Source organism: Paralichthys olivaceus, chromosome 13 (genome assembly GCF_024713975.1).
Source record: "Paralichthys olivaceus isolate ysfri-2021 chromosome 13, ASM2471397v2, whole genome shotgun sequence".
NCBI lineage: Eukaryota > Metazoa > Chordata > Actinopteri > Pleuronectiformes > Paralichthyidae > Paralichthys > Paralichthys olivaceus.
In genome coordinates this window covers 3,493,054-3,509,367 of record NC_091105.1, presented here as the reverse complement: position 1 = coordinate 3,509,367, position 16,314 = coordinate 3,493,054, and the positions used below count along the sequence as shown (strand labels likewise).

The window sequence follows — 16,314 nt, the reverse complement described above, 5'->3', positions numbered from 1 at the left end:
TCGTCCCTTCAACAGTAACCGAACAGAACAAACTCCCTGGGCCTCGTCCAGGAAGCTGCAGGAACCTAAAGAGAGAAGGAAGCTGTTAAATCATAAAAGGTTGACTTCACTCTTCTGAGTGATTTGCCTTATTGGAACAGCATGTTGAAGCTGGACCATCAGAGCGACGCTGGAGTGACGCAATGTGGTCGCAGCTCCTCCGCAGCCACTGAACCGACGCTGTGTTGTGAATGTGGAGGAGGAAGTCCAGCGAGCCGGGTTTGGCTGAGCGCTCTGTGGGCGGGCGACTCAATCGCACAAATAAAAAGTCACTAATGGCCCCGTTCACAAATCAAGACGTCTGGAGCTGTTGGCCGCCTGGCACCCGCCCCCACGCTCTTGGAAGATGGCGAGGAGTGTGAAAGAGGCCGAAAGCGAAGGAGGGCGCTTACAAATTTAGTCTGGGAGGAAACGGGGCCTGCAGCGCTGTGGCTGCCTGGAGCCGGTGCCGCTTTTGGGTTTTGGCGCTCGTAACCGGTCCAGATCTAAATAGGAGGTTTTTAGTGCGGCGACCCCGGGCTGTTTGAGGTGTGGTCTGACTTTGGTGCGAGGCCCTGCACAGCATCACGCACGTCTGCTCCGGCTCCAGCGCCTTGGAGCTGGAGGTGGAGGGGAACCATCACACCAGGCGGCTCCAACCGCCCCCCATTATAGATGATGATGTCACCCCAGCTGTCCGCGGCCATTACAGACACAGAAAATGGCCACCTAAGAGCAGCAAGTGTGTGAAATGACCTCATTAGTCCAGAAAAACAGACGTTTTCACAGAGATATGATCGGTGTCAGATCAGAGCTGTTTTATCTCCGACATGTCAACGTTTTTAAAAATGAAAATCAGCTGGTTTTTGGTCTGTTAATGATTTTAGTCTGGAAATTATTAGTTCATATCGGTGTTTTTCTGTTAAATATTAAAACGTGGTAGCTCCTAAACAACAAGGGGGGACTCTGAAAGAGACTCCACGTTATAATTATGAAGAACAGAAACATTTAGAAAAGTTTAAAGAAGAAACACAAAAAAAAAACTGAATTTAAATAATTCTGGTTCAAACTGCGACTCAGCAAACACACAGATACTTTTTTTTCGATTTCGAGCCAAAGAAAATGTGATTAAAAATAATAAACGCTTCCGAGGCTGAGGACGTTTTCCTTTATGCCGTCGTGCTGTCACTCCGAGCGCCGCTGCTGCTCCCCTCCTGTAAACAACATTTACTGTCTCACTTTGTCATATATCACCTACATCCTGCTCTCGTCCGCACGGACAATGTTCCCGACTGCTGCTGTAAATCAGCTGAAGTCTGAAAGGAAACGAGCGGCGGCGACAGTTTCCACGCCGCCCGCAGATGTTCATCTCCACAACTGCAACAGTGTCGCTGTGATTAGTCGCAGGATCAAACCGAGGAAACATGTGAAACATCTGAAGCTGATGTGAAGCAGAGATAAACTAACTCTGTCAGCAAGAATCACAACTTTGAAATGTTTGATTTAATGAGTGTGACAAAACAGTAAACTGCTTTTTTTTTTTTTTCAGTCAAGGAATTTTTGTTTGCAATATTTTTCTTTCATATTTTATAAAATGACTCAAACAATCACTAAAGATGATATCGGAAATCATTTAATTCAAATGTTCCTGTCATCAACCGCGGACGTCAGATTTTTCCTTCAACTTCGAACCAGTCAAAAGACGTGTCGGCTCTTAACTTTACAAAAATAACATTTGTTATTCTTCAAATCGTCTCATTTTGGATGCATTAAATTAACAGCTGCTACAAAACTCATCATCTCTAATTTGACTGCACTCGACTGAAGGATCCATTTATCCAGAGACGCTCACTTACTCTTAAACGCTGAGAAAACTTTCCATATTAGCACGAGAATTTTCTTAGAGAGGGAGAACGTCTCTCTCACACACACACACACACTTGGTTTTCTTCATGTGTTAAACTGTAAAGTCGAGAGCGACATCAAAGTTTGCTGCATTGAAGCATGTTCAGGGCTGGAAAGTGTTGCAGTTACATTTTTAATATATAATTTAATTCAGTCAATACAACGCTGAGACTTGAAACTTATTATAATTTTGCAATTAGTTTTCACAATTGTTATTAATCAGTTTCATTCATTCTGTTTGTTGAAGACACTGGAGGTCATGCAGCATTCAAACATGTGACAAGTGGTTCATGAAACACCGATGAAGTTGTGTTATACAACGATATTTTCTCCCCTGAAGACGTATTTTTTATGATTATATCAGTTTTACTTTAATATCCTTCATTGCCTCTTTATGCAGCAGACTCCTCACACACAGAAGAACAGATCAGTCAAATCTGTCTCTTATATTTATAGCCCGTATTCACAAAAATCACAATTTGCCTTATAGGGCTGAAAAATCTCTGACATCCTCTGACGCTAACCTTTGACTAGAGGGAGGAAAAACTTTTTACAGTGGAGAAAACCACAGAAACCTCGGAGAGAGTCAGAAGTGACGGACAGAGGAGCTGTAGGTGTCGTGTGTAACCGAGCACGTCAACAAAACCAGAGTGTCGCTCGGTAGAGCTCATACCTCCGTCGAGGCCCAACAGGAACTGATACCACATTTAAATTCACTAGATCATAAAGATCACTCTCTTAAACATGTCGTGTTTGTGTCATCGTGAATTATTCTCTGAGAAATCCCTGGAAAAAAAATAAATATTTCACAATGTTAAAGAAAATGGTTAAAAAAAAAAAAAATCCCAGATCTGCCCCCTGATCTGGATCTGCACCAACAATTTCCTCCCTGAGCCATAACACATCATTTCACTGAAGTTTCATGATAAAACACTCAGTAGTTTTTGTGTAATCCTGCAAGTAAAAGCAGACGAAAACATCACTTTACATTTGGAATATTAAAATATAAATAAATATGGAAGACCTTCTTGAGGACGGTGACGAACACAGTGTCTGACAAACCCTTTGCGACGTGTTTATAAGTGAGAATTAAATTGCATTTAAAGTATTATTTAAAGACGTCATGACTGCAGAGGCCACACTTCTTCTCTACGACCTCATCTTTTGATTGATCTCAGTTAAAGCCGGCCGCTCTCATCGCTGTTGTGCCAGTGTCACATTTCTGCAGAGGAGGCAAAACTCTATCCAGGAGCGGAGGCTGCTCATTTTCCAATGAAGGCCAAACCCCGAAACACGCAGCAAATGACCACGTTAGCTGTGAACTCATGTGAGAAACGGGCTAAAGTGGCGGTTGCGTGTTTGTTTTTGGTGAGAGCAGCACCGAGCTGTGTTGTGCTGTAATCCGTCCGGCGTGTGTGTGACTGACAGCCACAGGTTGAGCAGCAGGTCTGTACCTTCGCCGCTCCTGTCGACCTCCCCGGCCTCGAACGGGCGTCACAAACACATCGAGGTCAGCGGCCTTGTCTTTCCGCTGACTCCGACAGCTGCACCTTCTCGTCTTAATTACCTCTTTTTATTCTCCTCCTCGTTCCGCGTGTCGTCACATAGCAGGGTTATCAACATACATGTTCTCCTGGCGGTGGCTTCAGGTTGTTGTGACGGTGATGCTTTGGACCAATATTCGTTATTGTCAACATTCACACCATCACGACACAGAAGAAGTCTGTCAATGCAAACTACCTGGTACTTATTTCTGGATGAGGAGCTGTTGGAAGGAAAGAATATATGGAAAATCGAATTATCTTCGAGTTTCATGAAAATAAAATCCGACCTGGACGAGCTGAAAGTGGTGAGGCCTCATATTTTCACAGTGAAAGCCCAGCACAGACCTGATACTGTATTTAGTCTAATCCTATTCACACAAACACGCTCTCACACAGTGGGAGATTTTGACTCAACTTCCCCAGGAGGGCGGAAGATTCCCCAAAAAAAACGCCGACGCCACCGGCCCTCGCTGCCGCGACAGGATTGGAAACACGTGTGTATTAATACCTGCTGGAGGCCCTGAGCAAATATAAAGCCTCCGCTAACCTGCTAATAGCCTTAATTTGTAAGATAAACAGTAGAAGAGTTTGACACTCGCTCACCTAAGGTGCTTTTTTCCCTCGGCTGCGCTGCCTCTGCTGCCTTCAGACGTTTTGGAGGGACTGGTGGTGGCGGAGGCGGGGGGGCGGACAACAGGCCGTGCTAAATCTGCTAAAGTCATTTTCCCTCAAAGAGGAATTAATTTCCTTTCTCAGGCGGCCCCGCAGCGCCTGTGGCACAGCCTGTGTCGTCCAGTCACTTCCCCAGAGCTCGGAGTTATTGTGACCGTCCATCTGTGAAACCTGTCTGAGCCCCGGAGACTCCGACACGGACGTAAATTCTCACTTTGTTTCGTGTTTGTGCCGCAAACTCTTTCAACTCAGTGTTCAGAATGAGGGTCGTGTTGCAGTCTTGTTGTTGTTGTTGTTGTTGTTGTGAGGAGGATTATGTGCGTCCGGTGATTATTAAATTTCAAATAATGTCTCTTTGGTGTCTGAATTCTCACGAGGAGATTTTAAGTTGTCGAACTAAACCGAGATTTTATCATTTTTGAATTGTATTGTCTGTTTTTGAATCCTTTTATTTTTATCTGACTTCTGCTGAAGCTGTGGAGACGACACAAGAATCCATTAAAGGTTCCTGTTCCCTGTTTTTATTCCCACTTCACTTCTAGAAATTGACTTTTATGATTTCGTGAGACGCTGACGTGACGGCCGACGATATGTCTCGTGAGTGTTTCATGTATTGTGGATAAAATATTTTATCTTTTCGTAATGAGTTCCAGGATTCCCCTTCTGGTCACTGGTCTGTTACTAATTTAAAACAACTATATAAACTGTGTCAGGCTTTTTAAATAAAATATGCATTAAAAAATATGTTTAATAAGAATGAAAGCTGCCAAAAAAAAACGTTCTCACACAGTGACCGGCTGCTTCAGATGGACTGTGGTTGGTTTTTCTCATTTTCTTACATTTGTTTTTATTACCTTTCACGAGGAAGTTGTGTTTTCACCTCGTTCATCTGTGTTTGTCAGCAGGATTATGCAAAAACTACTTGATGGATTTCCACAAAACTTGGTGGACGGATCAAACATGGGCCAAGAAGAACTCCTGAAGTTTTGGTGCGGATACTGACAAAGGGGCGTATCCAGGATTTTTATTTTTTCACATTCAGTTGTGGCGTTTTTTTTTTGTGACATTTTCAGAATATTTTATGATTGACGACAAACTTCAGTCGACAAATATCTGAGTGTGTGAGATTTGGAGCAGCTGGTTGAATTTAAGGCGACTTTAAAGTGACGCTCTTTAGTTCCCTGTTATTTTGGAATTAAACTTTTCATATTCTCTTTAAAGCAGCAGACACAGACGTCTCTACCATCACGGGACTCAAACCAGTGACCGAAGCAACAAGTTGTCACGGGACTAAGTTTGTTTAACGGGGTCAGCGCTGACAGAGTCGGGGTGACATGCTGAGTTAACCTCTGACACCTCGTGCCCTCGCTCTCTCCACACTCCCTCGCCCCCTCCTCCCCCCCTCCAGCCACACCCATGAACCATTAAGGCTGTTTTCTTCTTGCAGGGGGAAAAAAGATGGCCACCGGAGGTCACATCCAAGTCCAAAATAAATTGCCTTCTTTCCTGAGGCTCAGCCATTTTAATAGTGCAGATTTATTGTGCTGTGCTTTTTGGAGGGTGATCATATGTATGTGGTCAGTAGCGCGTATGCAGTCTGTGACCCAGCCTCCCTCTCACGTTACACCCTATTTATAACATCCCCTCCGCCGGCTCCCCTCGTTCTGCAGTTCCTAGGAACCTCCTTCTGCTCCCAGCCTCGAGCTCCAGTGCCCTGTTCCTCCCGACATCCGAGAGGCTCTGCTGCAGCTTTATCCTGGTGTTTATCCCGCACAGCCTGGCAACCGGATTACCACAGGACACCCGCTTCAAAATACTTTCTACTTTGACTATTTGAATTTTGTTTTTTTAACTCACGGAAAAACTTTTCTGGGTTTGTTAAGAGGAGACTTGTGAAGCATCTTGGATATGTGCTGGTGATCTTTCTTGGTTTTTTTTTGGTTGCTTTAGTAACTTCACCCTTTTCCACTTGCCCCTCTCACCTTTCCCGGAGGGCCGTGTGTGTTTGCATGCGATGGATCACACGCTGTTCGGTTGCCTGCGGAGCCCCCACGCCCCGGCACAGGCCCTTCATCCCGCCTTCACCCAGTCTCCCCTGACTCTGCACGGACGCTCGGACCACGTCTCCTACCCTGACCTGGCCTCTTCGTCCTCCTCCTCCTCCACCTCCTCACCGGCGCCCTGCATCATCTCCAGCTACCCGGTCGACGACGGCCTGTTTCCCGGGCAGCACCACCACCACCACCATCCCCACCCACACCCACACCGCGGCCACCTGCCCTCCCATCAGCATCACCTACCGCCTCAGCACCATGCATCTTGGCATGTCCCACAGATGCCTTCACCTGGCGGCCCCACGCGCCACAACCTTTGCCACCCGCACTCCCTCTCGTCCCACGACAGCGGGCCCACACCCCCAGACCTGGGCCACCCTGGTGGGCCCAGCATGTGTGCCAGCACCCCCAGTCTGGGCAGTGGCAGCACCCCCACAGGGGCCTCCTGTGTGCCTGCAGACTTTGGCAGACAGACTCTGTCACCTGCTGAGGCCGAGAAGAGGAACAGCAAGAGGAAAAGTGACAGTTCAGGTAAGAGCAACTCAGATCAGCGTTATTTTACTTCAGTTTTTACTCCAAGAGTGAAAAACTGGAACAATCCTGAGGGAGGAGATTTTATTCCTCTGACATTTTTTCCTGCTAATATTATTTATACCACGTCCAGCGTGTCTTTGTTCAAGCCCGAGTCTGTTACATAAACATCATCATATAAATATCAGCGTGAGAAAAAAATTCCAAGCAGAGCTCAAGAACAACACACACATCTGTACATGTCATTCAAAATCTCTCTGCAGCACATAACTGTGCAGATCGTCCACAGCTGTGATAGATAAACACAGAACTATCTGAAAAGCAGTTTGTAGGTGTTGGCTGAAGCAGAGGGAGCGGGATGCAGACGGACTGAAGCATGCAACCAACGCACATCAGAACCGTGTGGGCTCATCTGACTGTCCTGGCATGCTTTGTTTTTAAAAAAAAAAAAAAAATCACATCTGGTTTGTTGCGACACTCTTCACGGGGCAGAGAATGAGGCGCACAGTAAAGAATTAATGTCATGGATTGTAAAAGACTTCACCGGCGCCTCGCGACGCACTAAACACCCCCACTGTCTAAATCAGTGCGGTCGAATTAAATCACGTCAGGTCTAAAACTAAAACGAAAGAATGAGAAAAAGAATTAATCAGTTTGTCACATTTTACAAAATCAGCTCAATTAACCCATTTAACATTAAAGAGGCGTAAATGTGGAGTTTATAATACTTGTTTCATGGAAGAAGAATTATTTAACTCAAATTAATGGATTTAAATTTAAAGGTCAGAGACATTTATTACACGGTTTTAATTTCACAGATATAATCTAAAGACAAACTGTTTATCGGACACAGGACAGAAACTGCACAGTTGTGTCGAAGCCACTTGTTAGAAAATTTGTGACTTTACAATTGAAGGTGGCCGGAGTTGTTCTGACCTTAATCTTTATAATCCCTGGCCCGTTTTCAAAGATAATCCACAAATAGAGCAGCTGGTTTAACGGCTCAACACAGGAACAAACAGAATTATTTAACCTGTGTATTATTAATTCTACACACAAAATATAACAAGAGGAAACCCTTCTTTTTCAGGAGTGTACTCAAACAGGTTACACCTCCATGTTGACCTGCAGCACATTTACAACTTTGCCTTCACCACAATAATCAATCACAACGTGACAAACCGCTGGGGTCGGGTCACAGGAGTTCTCGCAGGGAACGTGATATTAGCGAGAGTTCTTAGTTTTCCAGGGAAAGTGCGCTCACCGCTCCCTCTGTCCATTTGAGGACCGCGGGGCCGTCAGCGGCGATCCTGCAGCCTTTTAAAGGCCTCTGAGCGTCACCTGCACGCAACCACAGACTCGTGCGACTCATCGGGTGTTCGGGTCACCGCAGGGAAGCGTGTGTGTTTGTAATAATTTAGGTTAGAAAATAATATAAAGTGTCAAATATTAGAAAAAGCAGGTCAAAATCATTGATACTCAGATTTTAAGAGGAACTCCAGATGTTGACTCTACACTTTTCTGTTTGTGCTCAGTGTCATTTTATCCACATGCAAATTGTTGCAACAATATGTTCACTCCACAGATTCAACACACCACCTCCTATTTCCTGCCCTGCTTTGTCAAATCACTTGGGAAACCGAGCCTCGGCTTCTAAATCCCACTTCCCCTGTAACAATAGTTCCTGCATACTCATTACATGAGCTGTGCCTCCTCTCCTGCACGCTGACACCAATCACGTTGATTATTGAGGCTAACTAGGTTGCTGACTCGATCAGCTGTCTAAATATCACACCGCTGCCAGTCGCATGATACAGCCCTGATTAGGTTTCACCATCTGGACCAGGAACTTGAGCGAAACCTGAATTTAGATTCAGAAATAATAACAAAACCCGATAGCTCATTTCCATACTGGGTTTACCGTCGTTTTGCTCGAATATTAAGCGTCTCAGATTTCTGCCTCTAATACTCGGTTGTGATTGTTTCCTCGAGGAAGGCCACAGGGTTGGTTAATGACATGAGCCACCTCCTCGGTATTTTGGGTGTCTGGTTTCTGGGGAACCTGTTGATTTTTTTTTTGTGGGCGAGCAGCGGAGCCTGTAGAGTGTCTGCTCGCAGGGTTTCTGGGTTATATTTGCGTCGACTAGAGCCGTCAAGGGAGTGGTCGTTCTTTAAAAAGTTACTAGATTCTCTGTGTGGAACAATAAAAGGTGCTTAAGGTCTTATTTTGTTGAGGCGGTGTTGTAAAAAAAGGAGGCGTGAGGTGCTGAAAGCTTCTCGCTGGCGGCCAAATCTAGTTTTAGAAAAACACTACGGATGTGTTGATGCATTTCACTTGGTTCTTAATGTGCTGCTGTGAAGTTAAACACAGACGGAGAGTAACCACCAGCTAATTTTTCAACACAAGAAAAACAATCGGAAAAATCGTCGATATAATTTTTTGCGAGGGCCCTTCCTGCTCTGAGTTCTGTTCCTAAACGACGTGCACTGTCTGCGTGCACGTATTTTTCTCATATTGTTCCTCCCTTTCTTGTGGGGAGATGAAAGTTACGGCGGGGACCTAATTGCTGCGGTGTCGTGGCCGTGTCATAAAAGCCCGCTGCTGGTTTTAACTCCAGGCCTGCTGGTCTGAAGCAGCTGGCTGTGTTATTCTTTTATTTCTCTTTACACAATGTCTGTGTTTACCAGAGAGCGAGCGGATAAATACGTCTGAGGCCCTGCATCAATCAGCCACACACTGTTTGCAGCGCTCGGGTTGAAATTACAGGGAGGGAGAGGCAAGGTCAAGGGGGGGGAGCCGGACACAGGCTGCGGGTCAAGCAATGATCTGTTTCATTTCATCAAGTTGATGTGGGAATTCTTGCAGTTTATATATCTGTTTTTGTTTGTCCTCTGCTCTTAAACTGTGCTTTTACAAATATAACTTTTGTAGAGCAGTTTCAGTTTACCCTCATCTTCTCCTCAGCATCCCAAGGGAGTAATTTTGCTCTGGAAAAAAACACACAGTTAATTAGAAGGAAGATCCACTTTCTGGCAGAGAAACAGAACAAAGCGGGGTCCCTCCGGTCCGAGGGGGAGATCTTTGGTGGAGTGATGGTTTCTCCTGTGACGTGGCTTTGTACCGTTTCTGCGTCTGGCCGAGAGCTGCAGGACTATTTACAGTTTGGCTTGACGCAGGCGCCGCTGGATTAACACACGCTGCAGAACAGAGCTGCTGATGAATTTGCATGCAATCACTGTTCCCTTCAAGTGCAACGTGAGCGGTGTCCAACAGAGAAAAACCGCAAAGTCTGCACACAATAGGAAAGTTTGGGAGGATAAATGAACTGTACGTGTTTTCAGAGAGTCTGGGGAAATACAAAAACAAAGTATTTTCCAGGGCGATGAGCTAAGGTGGAGATGACACCTTCTATGGATTTAATTTAGTTTTTATTTACGTATACATTTCTCATATTTTCTTTTAGAAGTCCCTTTCTTATATTTGTTACGCACACATACTTATTTTATAGTTTCTTATTTTAATCAAAAGGATCATTACATTTCCCCGACATGCTTTTAAAAATATTACTGGGCAACATTTTATTTAGCAAGTTTTTTTAGGCCTATTCCTGCAATTTTAAACCCCATAGTGATTCCAGGAGTTATTGTTTTCCTGGCTTTCTGAAAACTGCAGAGAAAAGAAGAAGAATCAAGAGGTGCAAAGGAAATAACAGAAAGTTGTTTCTAACAGGGATATTTCTTGCAGGTTTGAGAGGAGAAACTAATCCAGCACCAGTTTTGGCTCATATCTTAAGAAATAAAGTTGCAGCAGCAGATTCCTTAAAGACGAAGACAAATTAAATCCATGTTGTAAAAGTCAGCTTATTGTAAGAGCACAGCTGCCACAGTCTCACACATGTGCAGCCGCCCGCGAGTCCTTCCAGTCACTTAAAGTGTTCATAAACAATGACTGAACAATAAAGAGTGAGTGACAGCTGCCATTGTTTCTCTTACCTTGCCTCTTTTCTTCCCCTGCTGACTCGCACCTGCCACATAACATTTGCATTAGTTTTTTTGCGAGTGTGTGTGTGTGTGTGTGTGTGTGTGTGTGTGTTGCACATAAATCTGCCCTGAGTGGAACAGAAACCTGTGTGGTGTTTGGTTTCAGAGTCCCAGGACGGGAATTACAAGTCAGACGTGAGCAGCAAGCCCAGGAAGGAGAGGACGGCGTTCACCAAAGAGCAGATCCGAGAGCTGGAGGCCGAGTTCGCCCACCACAACTACCTAACCCGACTAAGACGCTACGAGATCGCCGTCAATCTCGACCTCACTGAGAGACAAGTACGTTCCTGCTGCTGGTTTCAGGTTCAGACACTATTGAGCCCTCACATTAGAACATTAATGCCATGTTGTGAAAACAGAGGCGGCTTCGGGACGACGACGAGGCTTTTCAGCTTGTGCTCCAGATGTGGCTGTGTGACGGAACTATTGTATTCCAGATGTTCCTGTCCATTCTTTCAGCCAGGCCACAGTCAAAACAGGGAGACGGGCTGAAGGAAGTGCTGTCTAGCAAGTCACTTCCTCTCGCCCACTGCCCCTTGCAATGCAGAGAAAAAAGTTGGTCGGGGCCGGTTGCTGTAAAACGCAGGCACATGAAATAAATAACAGGAGAGCAGTGGTGGAGGGAAGGAAACGCTCGTACAGCCCGTTGTTCTCTGACACCCGAGTGGAAGCTGTAAGTCACTGAGCTGACACCTCGCCGGTGATAGTCTGCAGCGTGATACAGTGAAGATTGGATGTAAGGGACAGATCAGATACAGGAGCAGGTGAAGCCTCAGATTCAAACCTTCACTTCTGTGTGAGGCGCAAACATCTCGTGTCTGTGCAGATTTATTTACGTCCTGCTTTCGTAAATCGAGTTCACACAAAACTACAGAAAAGTGCTGATGAAGTTACGTGAATCCTCTCATGCAGGATAATAACTCTAGTAGACGATTTGATTTGTGCAGCTAATAACATCACCAGTGGCACCATTCCATTTAGCTCTGGGGCCCAGACGTTTTATTGTGCATTGACTGGGACACCAGAATGGAACAGAGCCATGATTAATGCTGTTAGTTCTACCTGCTTTTCCTGTAATGCCTTATTAAAACGTCGGCCTGTCAGAAAGTTCCAAGGCCATATGAAAGAAAGGGACATAAAATAGAAATTAAGAGCTTAACTAGAAGGACAAATTAAACAATATAAAAAAACATTTAAGTGCAGCAAAAAAACAGTCTTGACTTTAATCTAATAAAGCGTCGATAAAGAGAAAATCCCTGATTTAAATGAACTCGTATCGGCCGATATTATCATCCAAGCGATATATTGATTTGGCTCCAGTGTTATCATCGGGGCCTCGCTTGATAAAACTGCACAGGACATCCACTGGTGGTTCGATGCTGAGTTTCCCAGTGACTGAAATCATCTGCAGGTGCATTTTAACGTCCTCTCAAACTAAAGTGAGCTGTAAAACCTTCTCTGTCACATTTAGGAGCGAACTCATCAGTTTGCAAGAAGCTAGAAACTGACATGAAGAGTGATAAATACACCGAGTGTGTAAGAAAAAAACCTCTGCTTTCGCTCAGCATCACAAAAAAACCTCCACATAACTCCAGTCAGCGCAGACACCTTCGTTCCACTTCAACCGTCTCCCAGACCGCTGCGATAAATCCTGCCTTGGCAGCAAGCGGCACAAAACGTGCGTGAAATGCGTGCGGCTCATGCACCGCAAGTTGTGTGTGACCTCAGCTTTTGTCGCGGAAAATACACAGCGGGAGATAGCGAGGTAAATATTGGCGTTACAATCGGTGGTGCACGGCGCTTGATTTACGCCGTATGAGCTGTTTGGAGGAATCTGCTGGATGTTTAATGGATCCGCAGGCCGTGAAAACTGGAGCAGATTCAAAGATGGCAGAGGTGGAGCTGCAGAGCCTCGCTTGCTGTAGCTTTTAGAGTTAAAGCCAGAATAGGAAAGGAAAAAGGAATTGAAGTTTTCCAAGTAAGCACACGTTTTCAGATTAATAAATATCTCAATCAAAACCAGGCAGAATTTTGTTAAACCTTTGAATTACATATAACTACTGTCAGCAGAAAGTACTCACTAACGAGCTGTGAAAACTTCATGACGTCTTTCACCTGATGTAACCCAGTTTTAATCCAGCTGCTGTTTCTCCGAGGATAATTAAAAGACCCGTTTCAAAACAACCCAAACCTTCAGGTGCTAACCAGCACAGAGGTCAGGAGTCTTAGGATGTGATGTTGTGATTTAACGGGAGGATCACATGTTCGGTTTGACATCAGAGCTTGTCACAAATCAGTGATCGTTTGCCGGAGTCCCCCCCCCCCGCTGCTTCCAGAAAAGGCCCAAAGGCTTGTAAAGAATCCGAGGTGACGCTCGGCCCGGCGTACGCCCCTGATGCGCAAGACAAACGTTTGTGCTTTCAACTAACTTCCTGTCCAAGTGAGCGCTTGGGCCCCCTCGGACCAACGCTCCCCCAAAAATAAACCCACCTCACCCTGCGTGACAGGGGGGTGAGCTCGGTCTCCCTCCTCTCCCTCCCCTCCCCTCAGGCGCATGTGTCAACACTCCAGGAGCCTCTGCTGCTACTTGACGTGCAAACCGTTTTAAGCAACAGCTTAATCATCAGTCTGAGAGACGCAAATACGGCCGAGGCTGTTGAGTCAGGGAAAAACAGGTAGACGCCAAGTGGCAGATGGAACAGAACGTGTGCACATAATTGCTGCAGGAGAAGTAGCTGCCAAACTGAAAGTTTGTGTGAAGCAGTGAAGCTTCATCGTTGCTTCTTGATTACTTCTGTGACTGTTTGTGTCGCCGCTCACAACCCGTGCATCTGACTTTTGCTCTGTGCCCTCTGACCCGCAGGTGAAGGTGTGGTTCCAGAACAGGAGGATGAAGTGGAAAAGGGTGAAGGGCGGCCAGCAGGGGGCAGCAGCTCGAGAGAAAGAACTGGTGAACGTGAAAAAGGGAACTTTGCTGCCGTCTGAGTTCTCCGGCATCGCAGCGCTCCACCACTCGACGGACTCCTTAGCCAATGAGGACAGTCACGACAGCGACCAGAGCTCCGAGCACGCCCACTTATGATGCACCCCGCCCTCCCTCTCCTCCTCCGAGTACAGGCCCCGCCTCTGCCTCAGGACTGTCCCTAGCGGGACTGCTGTTTGCTGATCTGCCATCGTCATACAACGATGCTAAACAAGTGTACAAATGTACAGACGAATGACGTGTGTCGGAGAATACGGTCATCACGCAGGCAAAATGTATATTTCAAGAACTGAGCACGTGAAGGCAAGATGGTGAATTATATATAAAAAAAAAAGAACATTGGTTATAAGTTTTACTTTATAAAAAAAATATGAAAACGTGATGTTTTAGTTACAGAAATTCACTAAACGGGACATTTGGGAAATCATATCTAGTCAAAGTGTTGTAAACATTCCATGTTGCGTGCTGTGAGAGACGCAGGCTGCGGCTTTGATTTGCACTGTTGAACGCACAGTCTGCACCTCAGTCAGTTCCTACTGTATAAAAATGTAAAGTACGATGTAATTGATCAAATCAAGTATCGGGAGATGAAATTTGCCGAGCTAATATAAATGATCTGTAAATACTTCTCAGTATTGTCTTAACAGTAGTTTTATAGCCACACTGTTCAGCTCACGCAGTAATAAACACTGACGGTTCTTTAGTCGACACTTTTCTGCCTCGTGATGACATTTTGTAAACAAACCTGAAAACTGAAATAATTATTAAATCTTTTCAGTGACAGTTGCAAATTGAATAAAATTTAACCAGTGGTAAATGGAATTTCTTATGATTTCATTCCGTGTGCACGTCCATGGGAATCCGGGCCGATGGATTTGTGTGAGGGGCAGCGAAGCTGAAATGAATTAAACATTTGCAGTGAGCGTAGAAAGCCGGTGACGGCGTTGCGTGCTAACTTCACCTTTGCCTCAGGGTAAGGTCACGATTGCTGCCAAGACTCAGGGAGCGAACCCGCAAAAGGATCAGATTCCGTTACAGAATCCAGTTGAAAATAATTTCACGAGTGGATCTCGTCTTTCACCACATTGTGATTGTGCATTCTAATTTGTGGAGAGGGGCACCTCACATGACATGTGCGGCTTGTCTTGGTTTTTTTTTTTTTTTTTGCTTCTTTCCCCTGAAGCAAATCCATGGGATGAATGTGATCCTTTCTTTTTCTACATTGCAACTGTGAAAGTATTCACAAGTATTGAGGACACTCACCTCTCCCCCCAGTACTGAATCATCTAACTTTTTACACAATGAAAAATCCCACAGATTATAAACTAGTAGATTTGGATTGAAACTTTTGATTTGTGGACTATAATGATTTTTTTTTTAACACGTCTCATGATTCTATGGTATCTTAACTGCATGATCACAAGGCGTTATCCTCTGGTCGCAGGTCACAGTCACATGACGTTCCCATTAAAACACAATGCTAGTGTTAAATCAGGTTTGGGCTGTAAGGCGGCCGCGAGAGCTCAACACACCACAACTTTGATAAACGTGTAAATAGATGAATTCAATTTAACAACACATGTGAAGTAAATAGAAATCACGCTACAAATACTTACTCAAAAGCTTCTACCAACAGAATAATGTCGTACCGCTGTGAACCAGGTCAAAATCTGACAAGCTGTTTTCATTTCATTGTCCTCCGACCAATCAGCACCTGGTTATTTGTAGTAATCTCTTTGGAATCGATCTTACAATGATAATAAATCATGACCATCTCCTTCTCTCCAATAGATAAACACGAGGAGCGAAGATAAACATTTTAATATTGTTGGGAACAGAAATACGAGTACACACACTCGGTCTGGAGAGCTTTCCAGTCACAACTGTAAACTACAGGTTCTGTAATTATAAAACAATATAATAAAAAGTCAGAAGATTAAAACAAATATCTTGGACTTTCCTCATATTTTGTGTTGGTAATTGCAGACAACAACTGGTGAGAAGAAACCTTTCAGCTTGTCTCCTCTTGGTCTGGATTATGAAAATCTAAAAGCTCCGAGGTGCTTCACGCTTTAATGAGCATGAGAAACTGTTTCTTGGAAACCCTTGATTATTTGGGTCATAACCCACTTTTATAAAATCATTCCATAACTCTTCACTGTGATAAATAATGAAAATCAGATATGCACAGTAGACAGAAGAGTCGTCTGTTGATTTTACAGTGACCCGGAGCACACATGAGGTTTCTGCACTGAACTCTGTACATCTGCTTAGAATGATAACAAAGGGTTTTTATACCCAAACATGTTTCACATCTAAATCCTGTTAAAACTCAACAGAACTCAAACCAACATCTGTGATTTATAACCATGAATACAGAGGTGAGAAGTACTGAAGTACAAATACTTTACTGTGATTACGTGACCTTCAGTGGGAACCTTTATAATCATATTTAGACTTAAAGTAGATTTCAGAGCCTGTACTTGTATACTTTTACTCATTTAAATACTTTCTATATAGTATGTATACTATTCATATACTATCTATCTTTCTATTGAATCAGTAC

General features: G+C 44.5%; 1 protein-coding gene across 1 annotated transcript; it reads left to right on the top strand.

Moving 5' to 3' along the window:
* Positions 1-5,227: 5,227 nt before the first annotated feature.
* On the top strand, positions 5,228-14,570 carry meox2a (mesenchyme homeobox 2a). The gene is made up of 3 exons (XM_020109650.2): positions 5,228-6,724; positions 10,872-11,044; positions 13,629-14,570. Exons 1-3 carry the CDS (start codon positions 6,154-6,156, stop codon positions 13,845-13,847), a joined length of 963 nt encoding a protein of 320 aa, XP_019965209.1. The 5' UTR covers positions 5,228-6,153; the 3' UTR covers positions 13,848-14,570.
* The last annotated feature ends 1,744 nt before the right edge of the window (positions 14,571-16,314 follow it).